Raw genomic sequence first — 25,161 nt, 5'->3', positions numbered from 1 at the left:
CCTCCGAGCATCCTCCTCAAGATGCTACCGGTTCATCGGCGCGTGTCGTCACTCGCTGGTCGAAAGTTATTCGCAGTGCGATTACAGAGTTCCTCCTCATCGACACCGACGTCCACGAAATCGGAAGCCGATCGCTCGACGTCATTTTCTCCTTCGACCACTCAGCAAACCAGTCTGGAAGCTGAATCGAGTCTCACTGGCTCTGCCAAATTATTCGCCGATGCTATCGCGGAAGAATCCATCACTGCATCACTGACATCTTCTTCGTCAAGAGAACATCTTCGTCATACCCAAGGACCTGTATGGACAGGTGACGAATCGACCCATGATGCGGTCCTGCGTATGTTGACGGACGTGAGTAAACCGTTGAGAAACGATGGTGGGATCAAACATAATGCGGCGGATGAGAAGATAAAAGGATGGATGAAGGGATTGAATCTTGAACCGAGATTAGGTGTTAGTCCTGCCCTCACCCCAAGAGAGGAGGGATCACAAGATATCTCCACAGCTTCTTCGACCGAGAAAGAGGAATCGAACCCACATCGTACTACTATTCCTCCACACTTACATCGACCCTGGCATTCGACCTACACAGGCGAGAAACAAGCGTCGACAGACACCCCTCAAATCAAATATGGTACATTTATCAGAAAATCCGCTAGTGGTGATTCCCTCTCCAACATCCTCGAACTACAATTACCCCCCGGAGCGGACGGGAAGACCCGTGCTCGCGTGAAGGAGGCTCGTAGGGCTGGTAAGATGGTCAGGAGATTTGATAGTGCCAGAGAGGGCGCGTTGGATTATAGACTGGGATTGGGGACGGAGGGTGGACAATTGCTGGAAGTAGGAGAGGAAGGCGAAGAGGGAGAACAAACTTTCAAGGGGAATAGACAGATCAGAGGGAATAGTGTGTTGGGTGCAGGAAAGGGTAATGCGAGTGGTATGAGAGCTTGGACAGGTCTCGTGGAGGACAGAATACAGGTGAGCTCGAAAGTAATTTATGACCCTTCCAGAAGACATGCTGACAATACACTTCAACGTAGCGTGCACGAGGTGAGCTGAAGAAACAGCAGAAGATGGATGAATTGGTGGTCGCTGATTGTCGTCGTAGATGCTGGCTTCTTCAAAATCACAAACGGAAAGGGTATGCCCATTCCTAGAGATCCCGAGGCCAGGAACCCGCACATCGGTACGTGTGGAACTAGGTGCCCAGCAGAGTCACAGCTAACCATCTTTCACATCCACAGAGACGGGCGAGCTTCTCATGTATGTTCAGCTCTATATCATTTAATTCGCATCACCGCTGACACCGTCTGCAGGAACCGGATTGTCAAGCGACAAGGTGCTCTTCCACCATGGATCGAACTGCAAAACTCGCTCGACGCTACGTTAACCGCATTCCGATCGACTCTCCTCTCAACCTACACCAACTACCTCGTACGCAATGTCATTTCCACCAATGCACTTTCCCCCCTTCCGCCTTTACATTCTATCCCTTCTCAGGACGAAGCTTGGGAAGCTCGTGAGCTCAAGTTCCACCAGGAGAACATCAAGCAAATCAATGATCTCGTCAGACGAATGAACGCGCAAGCTCCTTCACCAGCTCGACGAAACCTCTTGACGCTCGAGAATGAGTTGAGCAAGATTCGAGGGGATATTCTTAGGAACGAGGTCTGGAATGAAGTGAAACGACGAGCAGAAGAGAATGCCAAGATCAACCAAAACAGATCGGCTACCAACAAAATCCAGCCTTTCATCTTCGACAATGAAGGCTGGACTGCATTGAAGAGCGCGACAAGACGATCGTTCGGGACAATCGCTGCACCTGTCTCTGCTATCATTGGCAAAGGTCGGGTTGGCGGTGCGGTAGAAAGCTCTCGTCAGCAACGAGCCTCAGACGGGGACAACGGCGGCGGTCAATCTTCGAAGAGTGAAGGCACGCATGATCCTCGACCGCTCAGACTTGTTGTCATGGCCGGCCTGGGAGTAGGAGCGATCATATATTTCCGTCGGAGACCCGTTCACAACGATTCGGACGTTGACTTTATTCCCGTCCGACCGCCTACGAAGATACACCCATCAACACCTGCCCACCTCGTCGCCTCGTCTCCGACCGAACAGCCTCTGACCTTTATCCGTGTCATCCGACTATACATCATCGAGCCCATTGCTACGCTCATTCGATTTTTCCACCTCGCGATCCTCTTCGGTCCAGTCATCCTCACCACTCCCATGCTTCTTGTTGGTAAGCCCGAGAAGCGTAGGAAGGTAGGGAAACCCGTCGCGGAGGAAGAAGAGAACTGGGGTGCAGTATGGTGGTATGGTTTCCTTGTGAAGCAAATGGAGAGGGCAGGTCCTTCGTTCATCAAATTGGGTCAATGGGCGGCGTCACGAGCGGATCTGTTCCCGACAGAACTGTGTACCAAGATGTCAAAACTACATTCGAACGGTAAACCGCATTCAATGGCGCATACCAAGAGGGTCATGGAGAAAGCTTTCGGGCTGCAATTTGACGGGATCTTTGAGGAGTTTGATCAGGATCCGATAGGTTGTGGAGCTATAGCTCAGGTGAGCAGATAGTGCCCTGTTAGATCCGAGTGGTTGTACTGACCATTTAATCAGGTCTACAAAGCCAAGTTGAAACCTGAGGTCTTGGCCGGTGCTACCATTGTTGGGGCAGATGAGCCTAGATCATACGGACACACCGAGCCTCACACTGCATCCGTAGCCATCAAAGTCATCCACCCCCGAATCAGACAAACGATCCGACGAGATATCGCGATTATGTCGATCTTTGCCAACTGTCTCAACGCCTTGCCAGGTATGGAATGGCTCTCCATCCCCGAGGAAGTCGCCGTCTTTGGAGAGATCATGAACTCGCAATTGGATTTGAGGGTGGAAGCTTCGAATCTGAGAACGTTTGAGAAGAACTTCAACAAGAGAGGAAGGACAGTGACATTCCCTCAACCGATGGGATTGGGCAAGAACACATTAGGAGAAGAGAGGGAAGAGAGACAGGACATCTTGATTGAAGAGTTTGAGGATGCGTTGCCGTTGAAGTACTTCCTGACAAATGGCGGTGGACCATATGATACCAAGATTGCCACGATCGGATTGGATGCGTTTTTGGTGAGTTCGAGGTCGCTGTCATAGTCTGAAGGAATTCTGACAGATCGGTTGTAGGAAATGCTGTTACTTGACAACTGGACACATGGTGATCTGCATCCGTGAGTGCCGGCTACGAGCTCCGAGATTAATGGCTGATTCACTGACATGTGGTGCACTATCCAGGGGAAACATCATGGTCCGATTCTACAAGCCGACGACGACCGACTACCTTGGCCCTCTGCTCAATAGATTCAGCCGAAAAGCGCAAACACCTCCTTCCAACACACCTCCATCCTCATCTGTAACGACTGCCGAGATGGTGTCTTCGCTCTCCACGCTCGCCAATGACCCAGAAGCGTGGATCGCTCGACTTGAACAAATTGATTCGGAGGGATATCAACCTCAGTTGATCTTTATCGATGCTGGTCTCGTCACTTCGTTGGACGATACGAACCGACGTAATTTCCTTGACTTATTCTCTGCCGTTGCGACTTTCGATGGATACAAAGCTGGCAAATTGATGGTGGAACGATGTCGACTTCCCGACCACGTTATCGACGAAGAGACATTCGCACTGAAGATGCAACATATCGTCTTGAGTGTGAAGAGTAAAACCTTCAGCTTGGCAAAGATCAAGATCAGCGATATCTTGACAGACGTACTGAATGCGGTCAGACAACATCATGTGAAGCTAGAAGGCGATTTCGTCAATACCGTCTTGTCGATCTTGTTGTTGGAAGGAATTGGGAGACAGTTAGATCCAGAGATGGATCTGTTCAAATCGGCTCTACCGATTTTGAGACAATTGGGAAGACAGATGGGTACGAGGGAAGCGATTAATTCTACGCCAAAGGGAAGCTTGTTCGCAATGATCAAGGTGAGTCGCACCAGCGAAACTCATAAGCTCTTCGGGACGGTACTGATGACATTACCTCGTAGTTGTGGGTATGGGTCGAAGCGCGTTCGGTAGCAGGAGAAGTCTCGGCTATAGACGAATGGATGAAGGTGAGCCCAAACAACTTATGGATGTGGTTAAGAGCTAACCCAGAATCAATTTTGTAGTACGACCGATTGACGCCGTCAATCTAATCTACACTGAACGGGACGAACAAGGAGACTTTTATATAGAACAATAGGGCATTATACGATCATACAAGATTAAGGACAAGGACACATACAGCTGCTGAATAATTTGGAGCACATCTGTTGTTTAGGTATATGTAGTGTTGTAGTGCTCAAATGGGAGCGAATGCATAGATTGAACATAGTGTACATGTATGTATGGAGTGGTACAGTGCGACGGTGTGGTAAGAAGTCGATCAAGGTGATCATAGCGGTTGCAAAAGATATTGTCGTGCTGGTCGTGTTCGTATCTCATCGTATGGGTCGTAACGGTGTTTGTGTGAGATGTGTGGACGTTGTATCCGAGGAGAACAGCGGAAGCTCTGATCTGAATCTCCCTTCTGCCTTCCTGCCTTCGTTGATGGACGTCCCCTTCCCTACCCTACTCTACTCTATCGTTTCGATCCAGTCCCCGCCCTAATCGGCGAATCTCGGTCCTTCCTCGAGCTCGCATAAGCTCTCATTATCGCCGGAACGGGACTAACGTTCTCTGCCGTCGATGGATTTCTATCCCATTTCGTACCTCTAAGATCATTCACCATAGTTGGTCCTTGCGGTTGACCGAATATCATCCCTTGTCCCAAACCCATATCCCCATCCCCGTCCGCGTCCTCTGCACCTGATCCTTGTGTCTGTTTGAGAAGATGATCCAGTCCTTCTAATTCGTCTGTAGTTTCACTCTGAGGACCTTTTGAGGGGGTACGATATTTCGAACGTAGAATCCTACTGACTGCTTCTACGCTTATACCGAATTTGGACGATAAGACGGGTTTCGTAAATTTGTCAGGATCAAGTGCGTATAATGCTTTCAACCCGGCCATAGCGGAGTATGTCAATTTCTTAGTAGGTGACCAAGGTCCAGTACGTGCAGGGCCGGAAGCAGGTATCGGCGTGAATGGGGACGGATAGGTTGTTTGTGATGGTAACGAGGTGTTGGTAGAAGCGGACGAATTTGGGTTTGGGACGATTCTAGGACTAAAATCTCGAGTTCGAGTCCGGGGTGATGGTTCTTGACCGAATCCAGACGAGCGAGATATACGAGACCTTACTCCCGACTGACTGTGCTGAGACCTCGGGTAAGAGGTCCTTTCACCTCTATCTTCCCGCGATCCATTCGAGGTAGATCGGAATCGCTCATCGCGACCATCGTTGGCCGTTCTCCGAGGACTTTCAAATCGAGGAGGCAGTCTCACCAATGTCGAAGTTGTGAGAGCCCGAGTTGGAGTCGAAGCGCACAGATGACATGTTGTTCGGGACGATAGGAGCGGTCGAAGGGAGGACGAAGCAGTGAGACAGGACATCGCGACGCTGTGCCGTACTTGTGTATCAGAAACAGTATGTTGAGATTGGTCGTTGAAGGAAGGTAGTTGAGTTGGCAGTGATTTCAAGACAGGTAGGAGAGCAGGTGGACGAGCAAAGTGGAGAAATCTACGAACTGTACCAACCAAATATATTTAATTGTACCTCCACTTTGTCGCCACCCAAAACTGTCATTTACGTAAGCAAGCCTCGATTCCACCTCCACCTTTGGTCAGTGTTGATTTTCTGAAATCGCAACTTTGTGTAGCAGGCAGGATAGAGAGACATTACTCGAACAGTCCTTGATATATCCAGACATCTCGACAAGAACGAAGTAAGACAAAATGCCCGATATCAAGCTGAGAAATCAGGTAAGTACAGTCTTTCACGGCTAGAGTCTTCCCTCGTTTCTCGCTAATCTATTCCCGCCTCCCTCCTCCACCTTTCACCCTTCCTCCATCTGTCGACTTCAACTTGGTACCCTTCCCGTCCCACAGCCCTTCGACCTCTCTTTCCACCCTAACGAATCCGTGCTCTACGCTTCGCTTTTGACTGGTGAAATTAAAGCGTGGCGATACGATGACGAGACAGGTTCCACATCAAGTGCGTGGTCTGTAAGACCGAGCAAGAGGACAGCGAGGTCTGTGGTCGTTGAAGAGGGAGGGGCGAATGTCTGGGTTGGAGGGAAGAGCGGAGCGTTGTTGTGAGTCTCTTCTCAAGTTATGTCAAGACTACAGAGTGGAGTCTCTCGTCGAAGAGTACTGAGATGTCATCCCTTCATATATCGGTTTTGCGAATTGTGTTATACAACGAGGACATGAGCTGATGATCGTCCCCAGCCAATTGAATGCGGCAACGGGAGATATGGTGCAAGAACGAGATGAAGCCCATGAGTGAGCTGCGAACTTTGGGTCTACTCGAGAGACGATGGCAACTGACACCTACTCGAAGTGTCCCTATCAATCGAGTATTCTGCGTCAATCCCAATCTCATAGCGACAGGTGACGACGATGGTGTGATCAAGGTGGGTCGAGACACGGGACACCCACCCGTTGTGAAATATGCGCACTAATGTATGAGTGTGACATTATAGTTGTGGGACCCTCGACAACCTGAAGCGCTGAGATCGTATAATCAACATTTCGACTATATTTCAGATTTCGTCTATTTCGATGACAAGCGACAACTAGTCACTACTTCGTGAGTTCGACTACCTCAACCTCCGGGACCGTCATTTTGCTCAGCTGACTTTGGCTCTGATTTCAACAGAGGGGATGGTCATCTCTCTGTCATTGATATTCGTTCGAATAAAGCTACTCCGCTCTCTGTGTCTGGTGATCAGGAGGACGAATTGCTCTCTATCGTACCTATAAAGGGAGGAACGAAGGCGGTCGTTGGATCAGGATTGGGTATTCTATCGATCTGGAATAGGAAACAGGGTTGGGGAGATTGTGAGTTGTCATTCCCACTCCCAAAGACAGAGGCTCCTGCAGAGAAACTCATGCTAATTGGGATGGATTGTAATTGTAGGCGTGGACAGAATACCGGGACATCCTGCTTCGATCGATGCGATCGCTCCTTTGACAGACGATATTATCGCCACTGGTTCTGAAGATGGTATGATCCGAGTGATGCAGGTCTTACCGCACAAATTCTGTGAGTTCCGCCTCATGGCTCCCAAACATGAACATATCCGTCTTCTCTAGTCTCGCGCTCTGACACCTTTTGTTTTGGTTTCAGTGGGAGTAATCGCGACACACGAAGAATACCCGATCGAACGAATCAAGCTTGACAGAAATCGAAAATGGCTCGGAAGTGTATCCCACGACGAATGTCTCAAACTCACCGACGTGGAAGATCTTTTCGAAGAAAGTGATGGCGAAGATGAAGATGAAGATGCGGAGATGGAAGATGGCGAGGAAGACAAAGAAGACGAGGAAGAGGGAGAGGGAGAGGGAGAAGCAGACTCGGATTCGGATTCGGACGCTGAACCAACTGTCAAGAAGATGAGGAAGAACAAAGGTGGAATGGGTGATATGGGTAGAACACAGGCACAAAATGATAATGATGATTTCTTTGCCGATCTGTAATTTATGCATTGCATGGGATATGTCATTTATATCTCGGGTGCTCGTGCTATACTGGCTTCCTTGTGGATGACGTCGCGACCATGCCTCTTATTGTGCTTGCTCTTGTCGGTCAATCGCTATTGTCATTACTACTGGTCTTGTTGTTGTTGCTCTTGTTGATACTGCAAAGCCGCACCATACGCTTCTCCCTTGTCCACAAACACTCCCCATCCCTGACCCTCAATCTGCGTCGTCAATCTCCCCACTCCACTCTCCGTCCACTCCCCGACCGTACTATCCAAACACTTTCCGCCAGACCACCAAGATCTCTCTACCATCTCCAACCTTACTAGAGCTAGACCGACCGTATTTCCGTACAGGGAAAGAATCTTACCTGCCGATCTGGGTTTGCGCGTTGCTGACGAAGAAGGGGGATGATAGGTGACTTCGAGTGGTAGACTTGTTGGTGTAGATGAGGACGAAGTGGAGATGGGGGATGTAATGAGGGATGATAAGGGGGTAGATGAGGAAGAACTAGAGTTGAGAGGTAAGAGTCGGATGGGGAGGATACGTTTACGTGTCGCTCCGGTATGATATGTTCGGACTGTGAGTTCTTGACCTAGATAACAGCCTTTGCGGAAGTCGACTGCGCGGATAGCAAAGGAGGAGTCAGTATGGCCAAAACGTAGAAGATCCAGCGGGCTCTTTCATGGAAGGCTAATCGCAGAAGTCGATCAAAGCAAGAATACACGGTAACTCACCTCCTCCATGTATGTCCATACAGCTTTCCAAGGGCAGAGCAGAACCCGGTACTATCTCCTGTGCGCCTTCCGGTACACCAAGCAGTATCCTGTGGAGGTTGTATTCGTCCGTTGGAAATGTATCGTGAGACGAGGTCAGAGAAGCTGGCGCATAGGAGAACTGGCATCAGTGACTGCGCAATAGCAACGGGTATAGATGGTCCACTCACGCTTTTTCCCCCTGGGTATCAACAATTGTCTTCCCATACCTCCCCATCCCGCTCTCAGATCCCAACTACCGACTTCCCCCTCTGCCAATCCCAGATCTCTCACCTTGCCATCCTCCCATACCCACTGACTTTCCGCCGCACCCCCACTTCCCAATCTCCAATTCCTTATCGGTCTACTCCCCTCACCCAATCCTTCTTCTCCATAAGCTGACCATGCATCCCATTCGCTCGACACGTCCCTAATCTTGACTTTGGCACGTAATCTGAAAGGCGGTAGTAAACTCTGCAAAGGAGCAGGATGATCCGCCCCAGATTCGTGCGAAATCAAATACTTCTGCTGGGAACCACTCGTGCTCGTACTTGTTGAACTTGTCGTAGAAGTGATAGGTGTGATGAATGTAGTATGGAGTATTCGACCTGAAGCATTGAGGAATCCGCTATATCCACCTTGGAGTGAATCGACATCTTTACAACTTAGTCCTTTTAAGAATTTCTGAGCGTCAGGTCCTGACAGTTCGAGGACGGATCGTTGTGGCAATGGTGCAATTCTCGGTGTCGTAGAGAGTAAAGTACGGAAGGCTGAAGCGGACGTTGACATCGCGCGCTGAAGTACCTGCTCTGGCGTGATTAGCTGCTTACGGTGATCAAGGAGGGAAGTTGTGGGATGAGTAATAGTTGATTCGGATTTATCGACGTCAATGCTGCAGCGAGTCCGATGACAGAAGTGGAGGGAGACTTTGGACTTGTTTACGTAATACTCCCTTTCTTCTTATCGCGCTAACATGTGCTCCTCAAGCTGGGACTCGACGTTGACATGCATGTAATGTATGCACCCCAGAAATGGGTGACGATCTGTATGCATCCAGGGCGGGGATGGTGCATTCCCAAAGCTGTGCGGCACTATTCATTCATGTGGCTGATTTAATTTGTGGCTTTGGGAAGGTAGTAAACAGGAACATGACTATACTGTACCTCCACTCACTCCACTTCGCGTGTTTTGATAATCAGACCGGACTCCCTTGATCGCATCTCGTCCATGGTTGCTCAAATCATCGTTGGGGTGACACAACAAGATACCTATCAAAAGGGGCTCTCTCAGACGCCTTGATCACGACACTCCTTCATCCTTCTCGCCTCCACTCACCCATCAACCCCGTCACTATGCTGTCTCGATCTCGTCTCGGTGTTCGACCACTGTTGTCTGCTCGTGCGATCACACGACCTACCCAACTTTCCAGCCTCCGTCCTTACAGTTCATCCGCAACACCCTCTTCTTCGCCCAACGTCAAGACCACAGCTTTCCTCTCCGTCGCTCTTCTCGCTTCCGCCTACGCTTTATACCAATACGAACAGTCCTCCGATTCCAGCTCGGGCCTTAGTAACGTCCTAGCTGGAGCTACGAAACAGCCCACCTTCCAAGTCCGAGCTGGACGACAAACGCATACGTTCGTTAGGAAGACCGATGCAGAGTTGGAGAAGATCTTGACGGAACACGAGAGCGGAGAGAAGGATTTAGCGAGGGGAGGTAATCCTGTTGTGAGATGGGATACGAATTGGGTAGCTTCGAACGAACCTTGTGAAGATCGATTCGCGAGTAACTTGATCCCAAGGAAGGTCGGTTCCACAGACGCTGAAGAGAAACGAAGGAGAAATAGAGGATGGTTTTCCCTTTTCTCAAGTGGTGCGGGTGACAAAGACCAAGCTCAACATGTTGGGCAAGGGAAGAACGATTTGATGTTGTTCTCGGTGATTGATGGACATGCGGGAGATGCCACTTCCATCTTGTTGAGTGAGACGTTGAACCCTGTCTTGGCTGTCGCTTTGGCAGGCTTGCAAGCTGGTTTCTTGCCTCCCACAGAGGGAGGGTGGAAGAAGTGGGGAGGGTATTTGAGCCCTTGGTATTGGGCCGGCGGGGGAAAGGTCTGGACACCCGAGAATGTCGTGGCGACTATTAAGAACGCGTAAGTGGAAACTCATTCCTTGAGGAAGGCCAACCTATGCAGAATTGCGCTGATATGCTCTTGGACAGCTTTATCCAGCTCGATGATAATATCTCCATGACACCCGTCCGATTACTCCCTACTCTCACCCAATCACAACCCGAAGGAGTTGACCCTTCTACCCCCACCGCTCGTCAGACCTTCGTGGCCCTTGCCAAACCGGCTGCCGACGGTGCCGTAGCCGTCTCTGCCCTCGTCGACGTGGAGAATGATGATCTGTATGTGGCCGGCTTAGGTGACTGCAGAGCTGTTGCAGGGTGGCAGGGCGCCGATGGAAGGTGGAGATGTGATGTGTTGACAGAAGATATGATGGGTGAGAATCCTAAAGAGATTGCAAGGTGAGTAGGCTCATCTCAATTTGGCGAGTGTGATGTGTTTCTTGCGACTGACTCAGGTATACCGCCTCGCAGAGTGCTGAGCGAGCACCCGGCTTCTGAGAGAGATACAGCGATCAAGAATGGACGAGTGCAAGGTGGACTGCAACCGACTCGAGCATTCGGTGATGCCGTGTACAAATGGACCATCAAAGAGAACAAAGCGTGAGTCCAAACGTCCACGCGGTTGCGAGTCCAATCTGATAGGCTCTTTGTAACGCATAGTATCGCCGAAGCGTTTGAAGTGGAAGGTGTAAAGCCTCGATCACAAAGACCTTGGAACTTCACTCCGCCCTATGTTTCGTCCACGCCGGATGTGGCTTACCGAAAGTTCAAGACGGACAACGGAGAGAAGCTCAAGTTCCTCATTCTCGCTACCGATGGTCGTAAGTGTTACACTCTTCACAAGAGGGTATGAACAATGCTGACCTATCGTGTGATTTCGTGCGCAGTATGGGACAACATCACATCTGAAGAAGCGACACTGCTAGTAGCATCGTACCTGGCCCACCCGACCCATATCGAAATCGCTAAAACCTCACTTCCTAACCTCTTCCCACTCGTCCCGCCACCTCCAAAATCAGAACGTCTCTACCCTGCACAAGATCTGCCGCAACCAGCTGGCGAGACTTGGGTCTACGAAGGCGACAAGAATGCAGCAACTCATTTGATCAGAAATTGTTTAGGTGGAGGGGATAAGAAGAAGATTGGAGAGCTGTTGAGTATGCACGGAGAAGTGCCGAGATATTATAGAGACGATATTACGATCACGTGAGTAGACCTGATGGATAAGCTGTAGTACAGTTGTACGGGTTGATGCTGATGCTCGTTGGACCTGTAGCGTGGTGTTCTTCGACGATGAGAAGAACAAAATTGTGTGAGAAGAGGTATGGTGGCGATATAGCGTCGTGTTCGTAGTGTCTTGGGTTCCAGTCGAAGAGCCTCTGGTCGTATACGGATAGTGTAGATGTTCAGAGTTTCTCACGCATCAGAACGTCTCATTTATGCATGTGACTCATCAACGCCATTGATCCTCACGTCTGCCGTTCACTCGAGCGTTGATCTTGTCTGATGCTATATTAAGGACACAAAGCACAGGCAGGTGTTAGGTCACGCCACTCCGCCACGCCACGTGGGTTTGAGCGTTGTTGCTACGTTCAACGCGCCGCTCACTATCAATCATGACGAACAATCACAATCCTCTCAATTCCTAACAACATCTACTGATTGACATACATTCACCTGACATCGTTACAAAGTAGCTACCTCGCTTGATTATCCAGGAAGCTCGCGAGGGATCAAAGCGACACGATGGACGATCTCCTAGACCTCAACTGGTCCTCTCCCACAACAACAAAGACCTCCTCGACCCCACCTATCAACGCGACGGCGCCCGCACCGCAGAAGCAGTCAACCGCTTTCGACTTTTTAGCTCAACCCGCTCCAAGAGCTGGTACTCCAAACTACTATGGCTCGTCATCTACGCCATTGAGAGCTTCGACACCAAGTCAGCCGCTTGCCAATGGTGGTGTGGGCGGTCAACGTTTAGGTCTTGGGGCGGCTGGTGCACCACCTCTGAGGGGATCTGGCACAACGACGCCTTTGGGCTCAGGATTTGGGACACCTACCATTCCTCAAGGGGCGAATTCGAATGGCGGACCAAACCCATCAGCATCAGCTTCAGGAGCAGGAGGAAGTGTCGGTCTCGACGCCTTCTCTTCCCTGTTGTCTATCTCGTCGTCAGGCAGTGCGACGGGTGGGAAGAACATGACGATGGCGGAGAAACAGGCTGCGTTAGCAGATGAGAAGAAGAGGAAGGCGGAAGAGGATAGGAAGAGATTCGAAGCCGAGGGTGCGTTCTGGGATAATCTAGGTGGTGGAAGTGGGACAAAGTCACAATCAACCCAAAAACCAAATGGGTTGAACGAGTTACTGGGACCTCCTCCACCTATCGCTGGACCATCAACGAGTCGAGTCAAAAGTCCCGTGAATGATGGGATATTAGCTCCTTCCCCTGCACCTGGTACGTCATCAAAACCGAAGACTTCTACAGCCAATTCAGCCGGTTCATTCTGGAACCATTTCGACGACACCGATGACCTGCTCACATCTTCCGCCGCCCCACGTGCTAAACCTCCATCAGCTACGTCTCGATCTCCCGCTCCGCCGTCTGATCCGTTTGACTTTGACGCGCTCGCCGCGGTACCGTCGCACTTGAGTGTCAATGGGAGTAGAAATGGAGGTTCGGGACCAGGGTCGGGTATGAGGACGCCAGTCTCAGATTTCGATTTCGGTGATAGAGGGGATGACGATGAGGAGGATATACTGGGTGACTTGGGGAAACCTGTGACTGCTAGACCTACATCTGCTCAGGCTGAGGTAAGTGATGATACTTCATCTCTGATGGATCTTCCGCTGATAACCTCTGGCTCGTTTACCGCAGTCCGGTCCTTCGCGAGCTCCTAAGAGAACGACACACCGGTCTTCATCCCCTCCCCCGCATATCGTTGGACAAATCGTCGAGATGGGTTTCTCACCTGCTCAAGCGAGACAAGCGCTCTCAAAAACTTCAGACGGACTTGACGTGCAAGCCGCCATGGAGATTCTCCTCTCAGGCGGTGGTGGAAGCAGCAGTAATCGACAACAACCACGCGAAGATCCAACACGGCAAAACGATTTCTCGGGCGAAGAGGACGACGAAGAGCGCATTGAATATCTACGCAAACGACGAGAAGAAGAAGAGAAAGAGCGACGCCGACGACGACGTGCTGGACCTTCCAGAGACAGTGTTCGAGCTCGTACACAAGATGAGCGAGAACAGGAAACCCAGACTCCCATGACGGCTGCGCAGGCTCAAGAACAGGCTGAGAAGATATTAGCTCAAGCCTCGGAGATTGGACAGAACATGTTCAGTAAAGCCACTTCATTCTGGAATGTGGGCAAGGAGAAGGCTTTGAAAGTGTATGAAGAGCAGAGGAAAGCGTTGGAAGCGCAGGCTCAAGCCGGAGGTGAAGGTGGAGGAGGGGCTAGGAAACAGGTCAGGACCGATGGGAGACCAAAGTGGATGGTGGACGCAGAAGCAGCCCAAGCTGGAGAATGGCGTGGTGGAGCGGACGATGGAGAAGCCGGTGGAGGATTCAGGGATGATGACGACGAAGACGCTGCAGTCAGTCCACCAAGACACGCTAGAGCTGGCGGATCGGCACGACCTACACCCAATGGTGCTGGACCATCTCGACAACGGCCTGCCGCAAACGCGTCGGAGCGTACTCAGAGCCGAAATAACGAATCCGATATCGGACAATATAGGTCACCGAAGGAACGAGCGGATCTTCTTTTCGCTGATGAGGAACCGAAGCGATACGTCTCCCCTGCACGACATCGTAAGCCTGTTGCATCCAGTGCTTCTGCAGCTCCTCGTGCTGCCGCCGCTGCTGCTTCACCCAAACCTTTGCCTGCGAGACAGCTTGTTTCGGCCTCACTACAACAAATTCAGACTTCGGCTGCTCACAAGGCGAAAGGAAACGAGCATTTCAAACTTGGTCGGTTCGCTGAAGCCGATTCAGCTTACACTTCTGCAATTTCCGCTTTGCCAGAAGGACATCTCTTCCTCGTTCCTCTTCACAACAATCGTGCTGCCGCACGATTGAAGCTCGGTGATTCTGCACCTGCCGCTGCCGATTGCACTGTCGCGATCAACCTCATTGGACCGACGTATCACCCTAGCAAAGAAGCCCCGCTGCCAGGCGAAGTTGCGTCCGAGGTCAAGCTGGGAGATGGGTTAGTGAAAGCGATGATCAAGAGGGCGCAAGCGTGGGAGATGGGAGAGAAATGGAAGAATGCGGTGGAAGATTGGGAAAGACTCATGTCCATGGACATGGCAATTTTAGGCAATTCCGCTACTGCGACTCGAAACCTTGCAGCAGAAGGAGCAAGAAGAGCAAGGAAGATGATGGATGACGGTGGCAATAACAACTCCTCGTCGACTTCCTCTACAGCAAACACGAAAGCCAAACCCAAGATTGCTCCGAAACCCGTTGCTCCATCCAAACCAAGCGATGTAGAGTCTTCTGCTGCGGTAGCCGACTTGCGAAAAGCAGCTCAGGCAGCTGAGAAGGAAGACGAACAACGACACTTGATCAAAGATACGATCGATGCCAAGCTCAACGCGTGGAAGGGCGGTAAAGAGTCCAACTTGAGAGCGTTGATAGCGAGTCTCGATACGGTCCTTTGGGATGAGATACTGAAAGGAGGGCTGAAAGTGGGGATGCACGAGTTGATCACGGAGAAACAGGTCAAGATCAAGTATATGAAAGTGATTGCGAGACTGCATCCGGACAAGGTGAGTGACAGGATTTGGACCCTCGTGTTTGGAAAGGATTGGCAATGGTCTCCAGGTCATCCCTTTGGCCCGGCCCGGCCCCCGCCTCTTCCTTGCGAGCGACAAGTATGGTGACGTCGGGGAAGCGGAGTCGGAACGAAGCAAGAGCGAGGCTGACTGTGTATCGTCTGTTTCCAGCTCAATACGCAAAACACCACGGTCGAACAGAGGATGTTGGCGAACGGGGCATTCGGAGCATTGAGCGAGGCGTGAGTGTAACGTGTCGCTGGAATTGGTAGCATGACTGACAAAGGATCTTTGATAGATGGCAAGCTTTCAGCAAGTAGTCTTGCGTTACTGTTCGCCGGACTATCCTCTTCCATATCTCGCGACTTGCGGCTCTAGATGACTGCCATTGTGTAGTCCCGGCCAAAGTGCGAGTAATTCATCAGATCGGCTGCATCATCATTATTCATTACGCATCGGCATGTATTAGGTGACAAACTGGTACGATAGCGTCTGTCCTCCCGCAACTTGACCTGTGTTGCGTGACATCCTTTCTGATTGCGATACTCCTTTGACATAACCCCCGCACGCAACGCCGCTCTCCTGACCATCTCTACGTGTTGCTCGTACCGACGGGATATGTTATAATGCTCTGTGCAACTGATTCATGGTGATTTTGCTTCGATGTCTGGAAGGTTGTGGATCCCGCAAAGCTGGTGGTCATCAGGGAAACGCAAGCGCAATGCAAGTCCCACGATATCAACCTCGTCACAATGCGCCGCCGCTACGCCAACCCCCACCGCCGTTGTATCATCAACGTCCGCCGCCACCAGTATCACACATCAACCCACCTCCAGCGCCTCCCGCGCCGGTGCCCGCCATCGTCCCAACAGCACCATTCAACGCCTCGCCTACCCTCCTCCCAGGTCCATTTATTATCCTCATCCTCCTACCTGCTATCCCTCTCTTGCTATTCTCGCTCGGCGCTCGACCACCCGATACGTCCAACTTACCTTTCGCAGCGAATGATATGTGGTTGACAATGGGGTTTGTGACCATTGCAGGGATCGTTGTCCTTTGTCTGGGAGTGTATCCGGAAGTTGGAGGGACAGTGTGGGATTGGATCAAAGCTGGTGGAGAGGGGGTGGTCGTGGGGCGGGGTAATGATAGTCCAGGTGTAGGTCCGGCCGCAGGGATTGAGGGCAGAGAGGGTGGGGTGGTGTGGAATCAGAGACTGGGGAAGTGGGTGCGAGGTCCGTCATTGGTGGCGAGTAGGCAAGCGGCAGAAATGGCAGCTCGAGCGAGGAGTGAGTGTGGACACTTGGCTTGAGCCTCATATCACTCGTTGGCACACTGTGACAGAGGTCTCACGCAGATCATGCGAAACCATATCACGTTGTCCGAGAGTTATACAGAAGGGAGGTCCTTCGTACGAGTGAAGTGTCCCAAGTCTTCGCCGTGGTCATGTACCCGGCTGAGTATTGCTTGGTCGTAGCGTATTCGATATCCTTTTCACCTGCCAAGCTGTTACTGATCATGATTGACATGTTGTCTCCTTACTTACTCGCTGCTCATAGTCTCGAACACACGAGGTATTCACTCCCTCGCCTCAAAACACCTCACCGCTCTCCGATCCAGTCCCATGTTCAACAAATGGTACGATCCCTCAAAACCGCCTCTCGTACATTCAATCTTCCTGATCTGCATCATCCTGTTCCTCTCATATCACATACTCAGTCACACCTTAGGCAAGATATACGATATCGACTCTTCCTCGTCCTCTTCTTCGACTCGTCCTAGTTCCGGAAGTAGCAGTAGTGGTAGTGGCGGAAAAGACGGAAAATCCAGTTCTTCGAGTTCTGGGTCAGGGTCTGGCAAATTACCAACGTGGGTAGAGAGAGAACTGCGAAAGCGGAAAGAAGAGAAACCGGCAGATACGCTCAAGAGAGTAAGAGAAGAGACGAAGAAGGAAGAAGATAAATTCAAGAAAGGGGGAGATAAGGAAGGGTTGAAGAAATTCAAAGAGAAGAGGGAGAAGGAGAAGGACGTTTTGAAGAAGGAATTGGGGAAGAGGAAGATGGATTTTGTAGGGTTGGAAGGGGACAAGAAAGGGAAAGACAAGGACAAGGATAAAAGTAAAGATAAGAAGAAGGATAAAGGTGGAGACAAAGACAATGGTACCAAAGACGGAGCAGGAACGAAACTCGCCAAGATACTCACTTCTTCTCGAGGTAAGAAGGAAAATACAAAAGATCAGACTGCTTCTGGTCAGGGCGTTACGTGGGAGTTGGCAGATCCGGGGGTGGCACAAGCTACGTTAGCGAATAGCGGGATGAATGCGCAGAGAGAGGCGGAAAGGCTCAAGGCTAGTGGTAGCGGTTGATGTAGTCTTGCTTAGTGAAAAGACGATTTTGTTTGGAATGGATCGACCGTACTGTATCGTGGCAAATGTATGGGCAGTATGAGCTCCCAAGTTCCCGAGTCTACTGTACATGCAATCATGCCCTCTTCTAGTCAAAGAGCTCAAGACGCTACTACACTACATCCCCAATCTGCACGGTGCAGTTGTCCACCGGCATTGTCTACCTCAAAGCATTCTAGCAGAGCCACCGATTCGTACATATGGGTTTTCAGGAAGCGGATCCGCAGTGACAGTATACTGTGTTGAGACGCCAATGACTCCTTACGGTTCATGGATGTCGAGAGTAGTGAAAGATCGCAACCTTTGAAAAGCTGACGCTGACCCCAGCTGCCACATGTCTTTCACTTAACGCCAGGAGAACGAGTGATCTCGCCCGCTGTCACTGGTCTCAGAAAGCTCGGTACGTGTATCTACTTCTTCCCATCAAATTCATGCTGAATCAAATCATCATTCTAGTCTACAGCATAAGGCAAGAAAACCCTTTGCTATCCCAACATCCACAGAAAGACTGCAAGCAGTACAAATCCTACTCATGAGTCTCAATTGCCCTGAGTGGTTGTCGAACTTCGCCCCCCTGACCTATGAGAAGGTGCAGGCTTCTCATCCGGTGGGCTCCGTTCGAAAGCCGTCGTGTATGCGGTATCGCTATAGGACAACGAGGTTGAGGTGTCTCTGATACCATTGAATATGGATATCAAACAAGGAGATCAAAGAAAACATTAGTCACATACCAAGCCGGAGGTCACGTTCAACTTTCGTGGCGCTTGGTGAGGACGAACACGCCACACAGTATGCATGAACGATAGGATGAGATAATGTGAACGATGAGTTATCAAACTCACGCAGCATGTTTGACAGCCTGCCCTGCAGCTGATGACTGCTTGCCCTCAGACTGCCAGACACTTTCTCGAACCTGAGGGCCATCGAAGGCGACCCATGTGGCAACAGATTTTGCCGTGTCCTGTAGGAGACTCGAGGTCTTGTTGTCCGTGTTGGATGTTGATTTCTTTGACATTGCGTTGCAATGAGAGCTTGGGTCTTGTGTGAATGTTGAAAACGCTGAAGTTGTAGAGAGAGGGAAAAGAGAAGAACGAGAGGAAGATACAGTATCAGTGGCCCAGCATTTTTAAAACTGCATTTGCCACTCTCCCAGAAGCAACTTGTCATGGACTTCTAGGCCTGTCCTTTGTTCCCAATCCCCTTGACCAAACGAGCAAGGTGTATCGTTTGATATCGTCAATGGACTGCCACATTGTGGCCTTCTGAGAAGTACCATAGCATGCTACATTACGATAGTATCGCTACTCTAAGTCTCGCTGCCACAGCAGTCACACTGTGCAATAAATGAGTGAAAATATACGTCGCAAACAATAGATGCAGACTGGTCATGAACTCCTTCATCTCCTCACAGTTCCCTATCCAATAAACATTGGCCTGTCTAGCTAATTCAACCGCTCTTTACGTATAAACCTCTCCTACGACTTGGCATACTGGTATCTCCGCGCCATTCTGATTCCTGTTTCTTGGACTGGAAACCAGTCGTGGTTCCCGTATCGTTCAGTGTCGGATCGTATGTGGTGATGTGTTGTCCGCTCTTTCGTCTAGTGGTGTGACCTGCCGTCCTACAGTTGATTCGACAGCAACGATAGAGAAGGTTTTGTCAGCTAAGCGCTTTGCTAACATGGCGAACTGTGCGGAACTCAAGGTTCTACTTACCATGCTGACATGAAGAGTTGCTCCATTGAGACAGGCTCACCGCTCCTGTAGTCAGACGGGGGACCGCTGGTATGTGATACGGAGGTCCCAGCGAAAGCGTTCAGTAAATCGTTCATGCCCCGCTTTGTGGGCTTGCTAGTGGCTGTCTGGCTGTCATTGACCTTCGTCGAAGTCGAACGCATTGCGTTGCTGCGACTCTTCCCTGTGTGTGGGGACATTGGCTTACTCGCGTATGGTGAAAGAGGTCTCGCTATTGATGGAAGAGTCCTGAGTGATGGACACTGTGTAGGGGGATAGCGTCAGGTAGGAACACAGATGTCGAAGGACGGGGTAGTGCTTTGTCTAGTGGCGACTATCATTTCAGAAGATGAAATCCTTCAAACTCTCACGACGGTCTTCTTTTGTTTTGACTGTTTATGAGAGGCGGATCCTTTGCTCACCAACCCCTTGTCAAGAAGGATCAAGTATGACACGGCACATACCGTAGCTTCAATTGCTTGGACGTTAGTATGCAACATGTACTGTGCACCGTGCGAGTGAGATGGATCTGACTTAGATGTGGATGCCGTATAAACTGCATATTGCACTCAGCTATAGTATCACTGCCACGAATAACCGTGCGTACGATATCTACAATGCTATGGCACGATTGAGGCAACTCTACCATCCCTGCTCAGTCAGTCTTTGTTTTGCAAGGTCCACCCGTATGTGTGTTTCTGCCCGTGGTTTGGAAGAGACTGTGCCTCTGTGTCTCATTGCCAGTCGACTTGCCAAGGGATAACCAGCTGCTTCTGGACGGTCCGCCAGTTGCTGTACTGAATCAGGTGGGAAAGAAAGTGGAAAGTCAGCCTATAGTTTTGCGTTCGGACATCGGGATTGGGGATTGGGACACTTGACCTACCTTCGTGACGTATTTTGCATCGACATGCCTTGCGAGAACGAAGGCTGCTGGGTGACCAGCCCTTCTTGCGGCGTCCTGGTTGCATTGGATGCAGTCTGGGAGTAATTGGATGGGTTGTTGTCTCCGGCAGATGAGGGTGTGGCTGGCATTGTGTTGCGTATAGCAAAAAGGTGATGGAAGTTCAAGGTTCAGAGCTTGTGAGTGACGAGATAGGTCCAGTTTGTAGTGGTTGTTGTACCGATGAAGTGAAAAGAACATTGTCCTAGATTATACTGTACGTACGTTTCTGTTCAAGCACCCCAACACAACTGCAGTAGATACTTCATGACAAAACTAAAAGCATTCCTTTTATGGTCTTCTTGAGGTGCATCCATTCCTTTACACTCGATCCACTATTCACTACAATCCGTTTCAGATTCGCCACTTTCGTAATACGTTTACATCCGTTCACTAGACTCACTTCGCTGCTTGTCATGGCAAGGTAGGAAGGAGTGTCGCGAAAGGATACATGACTATCGTACAAGCTGCATTCACATCACTCTCATATGATACCACATCCGCTCCACGATTGACTACGTTATCAAGGTACCAAGTCTCTTCTCTAATGTCACCATCTCAATGATGCTACCTTTGCCTGCCGAAAATTGGCATAAGTCTGTGACGCTTCTTCTCCTTCGATTGTTTCGGCGATGCCTCTGAAGTAGTGGCACGTCTGTTGTCTGACTGGGTAGCTGAGGCCGATCTGGTGGCCTCCTCATATGAGGGCAGACTGTCACTGGGGACCCCAGAGCCAAGCGAAGAGCCGTACCCATGATATGTGAGCGGAACTCCAGCAGGTATGTGAGGGTCAGACAATGTGGCTGGCAGCATACCCTCCAGTTGACGAAAGCGTTCAGGGTACTTGCTCCCTGTGGACGTTGTTTTGTACCAGTTGATGAATTTTACCATCGCGTAGACTTTATCGTGGTCTGGATTGTACAAGCATCTGTCAGAAGTATATGCACGTCAGCATATCACATCCGTCAAAACATCTTACGGCCTTCATGCGGTGTCTCAAAAAGATGTCACTATCCGTATCGTGATAAACTCACGCTGGATCTTGGGGTTTCACAAACTCCTGGAATTCATCCCATGAGTTCAATTCGTGTTCCTTCAGTGAGCGCCAGAAACTGTTGAACACCTCAGACGAAGTGTCATCGGTCATTTTGCCTCCTTCCGTCGCAAGTGTTGCAGAGCCTTGAGCATGAGAATGTGCTGATGGCTGTCCCTCAGAGGTGGACTGATATGTGTAATCGGGATATGAGTATGAAGCCATTGTTGCAATGTGTGATTGGCTAGGATATTGCTGTCAAAAGGTCCGTTCAGATACAGCGGTTTACATATGTAGATGGGTAGGGTTGGGGTGGCATGTACTACCATATATACTCTGCCTGTACACCGAACTGGAGAGGGCCCAACATGTAGAAGTGGCATCTCCTTTCGTGTTGAACCCCTTTGCCCTCTCAGCAAAGGAAGAGACCTTTGATACGTAACCCTCCCGTCAAGAATCCGAGTGTGGCACAGTTCCGGCCAGTTCAGCCACCTACAATACACCCCTTTGGGGAGCCGTTCATCCTCCCTCTTCAGCCTACCTGGTCATCCTTTGGTCTCGATTTCGGAGTCACGTCGAAGCGTTTCATGATCTTCCCCGCATCCCAACTGCATTTTACTCTGCTCAACGGAAGTATCGTTCCATCTAAACTCGCCACTGCCTCATTGCACGGTGGAGTCAGCTTCGCTGATCGTGCTAGATCAACGAAATCATGTGTCAAAAACCTAACAGAATGCATAAATGTACCGTGTCCTCACACCAAACTCTCTTCACATGCATCCAATTCCTACTCCTCCTTTTCCTTTTGAGACCCGTGTCGTACTCCCGCTTGTGGGTGGAAAGTAGGAAGCCCTGCGGTTGCCACAGTGGCATCTTGGTGGCGCTGAAAATAGCGGTCCAAATGTTCTTTTTGCTTAGCCCTGAGCAGGTGTAAGTCAGGTCAGCATGATCCCGACAGGTTGTGGCTCATTGCGACACAGCATATGTGGTATCGGGTTCGAACTCACGACGAGTTCATGGTGCTAGCAGACACGGCGGACGAAGCTCCGCCAGTAGTAGTGGCCGTGGTAGAACCTTGCGCGTGAGAAGGTACCGAGGTCTGTCTTCCCGAGGAGGATTGGTTCGTGTATTGCGTGTTGTTGTTTGTGGACATTGTTGCGTTGTGCTCTCAAGTGAAGATATCAGTATTGAATGCTGGGATAGGGGAAATGTATTTGAATGTGAGAAACAAATAGGATTGGGTTGGCAAGTCCTACAGTATTTATCCTGTTGGTCGCCACAACTTCCTCGTAATCTGACATTGATAAGTCACATCTCCTTTCTGGTTCAATCCGTTGTGCTTCTTATCTCTGACTTATCTTCCATCTTGCCAGAAATAAACCAACTGAAAGGAGGGTTGTATGTGTCATAGTCAAGTAATCACTGTTATCTCTTCGTTTGGGAAAGCTGTGCTGACATTGCGATTGTGGCAGCGGGAACGAGACCCTTCCGTTTCGTGGACAATGGATAACGAACCCGTCCGTGTGCACATGGACGCACTTCGGACGCCGTCACCCTACTCATTCGCTTGTAAATCATACATGGCCATTCATCCCAGATTGACTGTCAATCCAATGTATCCATCCTGACCCCGTGTACTTCTTCTCATTCCTGAATTCGTATTGCATCTTCCTAATCTCAAGTAATTCACTTTCTGATCTTGATAGCCGCCTTTCTCTTCTCCCGTCTCTCTACCGAAGCACTAGAATCCCAATCGACGTCTGCAGCGAGTAATTCGGGATGACCATTCTTTTCGAGTTTGGAATCGAAGAAACCGTCCATGTATCCTCGGACTATACGTTCCAGAAGGTCGGATGTTGAGATAGACGGTGTTCGACGAGTAGGCACGAAGCGTCCTGGAGCGAGAAGTTAATTTAGCACAGCGAAGACGACGATTTGGATATGCAAAAGCTACTCACCACTCTCCTTAGCGAAAGCATACACATCCGAGTGATCTTTACTAGGATACACTTCCTCATCATGGGCAATGTAATCGATATCGTACTTGTCCAAGAACGCCTGATCAACCACCCAAGGCGCGTCTGGCACCACCTCATCCGCCCATCGACAATGTCGAACAGATTCGCATCGCTCAGCGTGGGTCATAGCAGGGGCAGATTTGTGCGACGCGCAGAGCTCGTCTGAGCAAACACCAACGATAAGGTGGACTTGCGGGAATGAGAGTTTAGCTTGACGAAGTTGCAGTGCATGGCTAGAGTAGATTGTCAGCGCGTGCTCACTCGTCGACTTCAGACGCTGAACTCACCCAAAGTGGAACAGGTCATACACTCCGTCGGCGTAAACTCTCACCACCTTGCCTTCAGGAGGAGCGTTGGTCTTCCACCATCTCTCCACACCATCTTCGGATCCCCTCCCATGAATTGCTCGTTCGACGAAACTTTTGATGTCCTGTTCTGAGAGCTCCTTCGGTCGAGTGTACATCTTGGGCGGACCTAATGACGACATGGACGGCTTCGTAGACAGTTGTTGCGTTTGGAGGACTGTGGGTTCCGCGAGCGCTTTTGAAGGAGCGACCGTCACGTCAACTGGCCTTGGGTGCGAAACAGGAGGAGGGTGGTTGAGGGGAGGTGAGTCGGTAGTGTCGGAAGGTGCAAGGTTCGCTTTGGAAGCTTTAGGTGTGGGAACCTTCTTTGATCCGTGTGGTGAGTCGGCACTGAGCGAAGGGGTATCGGTATGCGAAACAGACGCTAAGTGATGGGTGTGTTGATGTTGATGAGGGTTGGAAGTGTGAATTGGTTCTCCGCCTATCGTTGAGGTGCTTTCTACATCTCCATCGTAACTGTTGGGGGTATCAGCATACGCACGGACAATAAACGTGTCCGCTATATCGGCCAATCAGATGATATGAACTCACGTGGGTGAGTCCAAACCTTCGCTTTGACTCCCTTCTCCACCCAACTCCTCCACTCGTTTTTGTTGCAAAGCACGTCTCGTCAGAGGTTGAGGGGCTCCCAATCCTCCAGCCGGCGTTGGCGCACCTGTCGCTTGGAGCGAAAGAGGAGGTGCGGTAGCTCGAGGCGATTCGGCTGTGGAGACACTTGAGACGGTCTCGGCGACGTGAGAGTTGATGGATCCGACGTCGGAAAATTCAGTTTCGACATTATCGTTGTCTGTGGAGGTGGCGTCATGAGATAAGATAGGTCCGAGCGAGCGAGAATTATAGGGAATATGTAGAGTTTAAGAGATTGAAGTGATGGAGGAGAAGCAAAGCACGAGAAGCAGGGTCAGCGTCCAGGACGCACAACAAAGACATTTCTTGGCCAGAGTCAACTGCCACTCACCCTCTCCACTCGCATCTCTCGAACTACTTGGGTCGCGAGACGTCCTCCTCTCTCCAATCCGGTTCCGGGTATGACGTTTTGGTGCTCCGACAGTTGCTGACATTATCGTTGGATCTTCTCACTTTGTACGGTGTAGCTAGGCAAGATGTACTATTTTCAAACAAGAGTTGGAGATGAGAGGCAGATAACAAGCTTTGGAGAAGAGAAAGAGCAGAGAGAGAATGAGAGAGCAGAAGGAGATGATTATGACGACACGATGATACGTTGTGAGCGAGAAACCGAGATATCAACGGGCGCCTAAACCTGTTACGTAAAAACAGGTGGTTACACCTTCGATAGGCACGCGTTAGTTCGCGAGTACTTTCGCGTCAACAAACATTCTTCGCGACTGTCCTTTAACAACAGACATTGTAAACATCAAC

At 50.3% G+C, this 25,161-nt stretch overlaps 12 protein-coding genes across 12 annotated transcripts; 5 read left to right on the top strand and 7 right to left on the bottom strand.

The window, feature by feature from the left end:
* Nucleotides 1–21: 21 nt before the first annotated feature.
* CI109_107265 (uncharacterized protein) lies at nt 22–4,197 on the top strand (the record flags this gene model as incomplete). Its single annotated transcript, XM_032003721.1, has 10 exons — nt 22–981; nt 1,044–1,053; nt 1,112–1,189; nt 1,248–1,266; nt 1,320–2,568; nt 2,623–3,129; nt 3,184–3,227; nt 3,292–3,985; nt 4,048–4,113; nt 4,171–4,197. The coding sequence occupies 10 exons, from the start codon at nt 22–24 to the stop codon at nt 4,195–4,197; spliced, it is 3,654 nt and encodes a 1,217-aa protein (XP_031862134.1).
* Nucleotides 4,198–4,622: 425 nt separating this feature from the next.
* CI109_107264 (uncharacterized protein) lies at nt 4,623–5,531 on the bottom strand (the record flags this gene model as incomplete). The annotated part of the gene is made up of 1 exon (XM_032003720.1): nt 4,623–5,531. The coding sequence occupies one exon, from the start codon at nt 5,529–5,531 to the stop codon at nt 4,623–4,625; it is 909 nt and encodes a 302-aa protein (XP_031862133.1).
* Nucleotides 5,532–5,873: 342 nt separating this feature from the next.
* On the top strand, nt 5,874–7,619 carry CI109_107263 (uncharacterized protein; the record flags this gene model as incomplete). Its single annotated transcript, XM_032003719.1, has 8 exons — nt 5,874–5,900; nt 6,027–6,232; nt 6,369–6,422; nt 6,481–6,553; nt 6,623–6,729; nt 6,799–6,980; nt 7,060–7,185; nt 7,270–7,619. 8 exons carry the CDS (start codon nt 5,874–5,876, stop codon nt 7,617–7,619), a joined length of 1,125 nt encoding a protein of 374 aa, XP_031862132.1.
* Nucleotides 7,620–7,747: 128 nt separating this feature from the next.
* On the bottom strand, nt 7,748–9,166 carry CI109_107262 (uncharacterized protein; the record flags this gene model as incomplete). Its single annotated transcript, XM_032003718.1, has 3 exons — nt 7,748–8,244; nt 8,360–8,503; nt 8,569–9,166. 3 exons carry the CDS (start codon nt 9,164–9,166, stop codon nt 7,748–7,750), a joined length of 1,239 nt encoding a protein of 412 aa, XP_031862131.1.
* A 563-nt stretch (nt 9,167–9,729) lies between these two features.
* Nucleotides 9,730–11,823, top strand: CI109_107261 (uncharacterized protein; the record flags this gene model as incomplete). The annotated part of the gene is made up of 6 exons (XM_032003717.1): nt 9,730–10,529; nt 10,598–10,906; nt 10,979–11,107; nt 11,168–11,328; nt 11,395–11,713; nt 11,784–11,823. The coding sequence occupies 6 exons, from the start codon at nt 9,730–9,732 to the stop codon at nt 11,821–11,823; spliced, it is 1,758 nt and encodes a 585-aa protein (XP_031862130.1).
* Nucleotides 11,824–12,253: 430 nt separating this feature from the next.
* CI109_107260 (uncharacterized protein) lies at nt 12,254–15,610 on the top strand (the record flags this gene model as incomplete). Its single annotated transcript, XM_032003716.1, has 4 exons — nt 12,254–13,321; nt 13,386–15,284; nt 15,462–15,532; nt 15,589–15,610. 4 exons carry the CDS (start codon nt 12,254–12,256, stop codon nt 15,608–15,610), a joined length of 3,060 nt encoding a protein of 1,019 aa, XP_031862129.1.
* A 401-nt stretch (nt 15,611–16,011) lies between these two features.
* CI109_107259 (uncharacterized protein) lies at nt 16,012–17,652 on the top strand (the record flags this gene model as incomplete). The annotated part of the gene is made up of 2 exons (XM_032003715.1): nt 16,012–16,576; nt 16,847–17,652. The coding sequence occupies 2 exons, from the start codon at nt 16,012–16,014 to the stop codon at nt 17,650–17,652; spliced, it is 1,371 nt and encodes a 456-aa protein (XP_031862128.1).
* Nucleotides 17,653–18,230: 578 nt separating this feature from the next.
* Nucleotides 18,231–18,706, bottom strand: CI109_107258 (uncharacterized protein; the record flags this gene model as incomplete). The annotated part of the gene is made up of 2 exons (XM_065967990.1): nt 18,231–18,336; nt 18,534–18,706. The coding sequence occupies 2 exons, from the start codon at nt 18,704–18,706 to the stop codon at nt 18,231–18,233; spliced, it is 279 nt and encodes a 92-aa protein (XP_065824062.1).
* Nucleotides 18,707–20,159: 1,453 nt separating this feature from the next.
* On the bottom strand, nt 20,160–20,457 carry CI109_107257 (uncharacterized protein; the record flags this gene model as incomplete). Its single annotated transcript, XM_032003714.1, has 2 exons — nt 20,160–20,217; nt 20,309–20,457. 2 exons carry the CDS (start codon nt 20,455–20,457, stop codon nt 20,160–20,162), a joined length of 207 nt encoding a protein of 68 aa, XP_031862127.1.
* Nucleotides 20,458–20,932: 475 nt separating this feature from the next.
* Nucleotides 20,933–21,947, bottom strand: CI109_107256 (uncharacterized protein; the record flags this gene model as incomplete). Its single annotated transcript, XM_032003713.2, has 3 exons — nt 20,933–21,293; nt 21,400–21,642; nt 21,940–21,947. 3 exons carry the CDS (start codon nt 21,945–21,947, stop codon nt 20,933–20,935), a joined length of 612 nt encoding a protein of 203 aa, XP_031862126.2.
* Nucleotides 21,948–22,185: 238 nt separating this feature from the next.
* On the bottom strand, nt 22,186–22,551 carry CI109_107255 (uncharacterized protein; the record flags this gene model as incomplete). Its single annotated transcript, XM_032003712.1, has 2 exons — nt 22,186–22,318; nt 22,406–22,551. The coding sequence occupies 2 exons, from the start codon at nt 22,549–22,551 to the stop codon at nt 22,186–22,188; spliced, it is 279 nt and encodes a 92-aa protein (XP_031862125.1).
* Nucleotides 22,552–23,084: 533 nt separating this feature from the next.
* Nucleotides 23,085–24,842, bottom strand: CI109_107254 (uncharacterized protein; the record flags this gene model as incomplete). The annotated part of the gene is made up of 5 exons (XM_032003711.1): nt 23,085–23,293; nt 23,357–23,649; nt 23,704–24,237; nt 24,313–24,568; nt 24,740–24,842. The coding sequence occupies 5 exons, from the start codon at nt 24,840–24,842 to the stop codon at nt 23,085–23,087; spliced, it is 1,395 nt and encodes a 464-aa protein (XP_031862124.1).
* Nucleotides 24,843–25,161: the final 319 nt, after the last annotated feature.

This window comes from Kwoniella shandongensis, chromosome 14 (assembly GCF_008629635.2).
Source record: "Kwoniella shandongensis chromosome 14, complete sequence".
Classification (NCBI taxonomy): domain Eukaryota; kingdom Fungi; phylum Basidiomycota; class Tremellomycetes; order Tremellales; family Cryptococcaceae; genus Kwoniella; species Kwoniella shandongensis.
The sequence above is the reverse complement of the archived record's forward strand: the minus strand, read 5'-3'. Positions and strand labels throughout refer to the sequence as shown.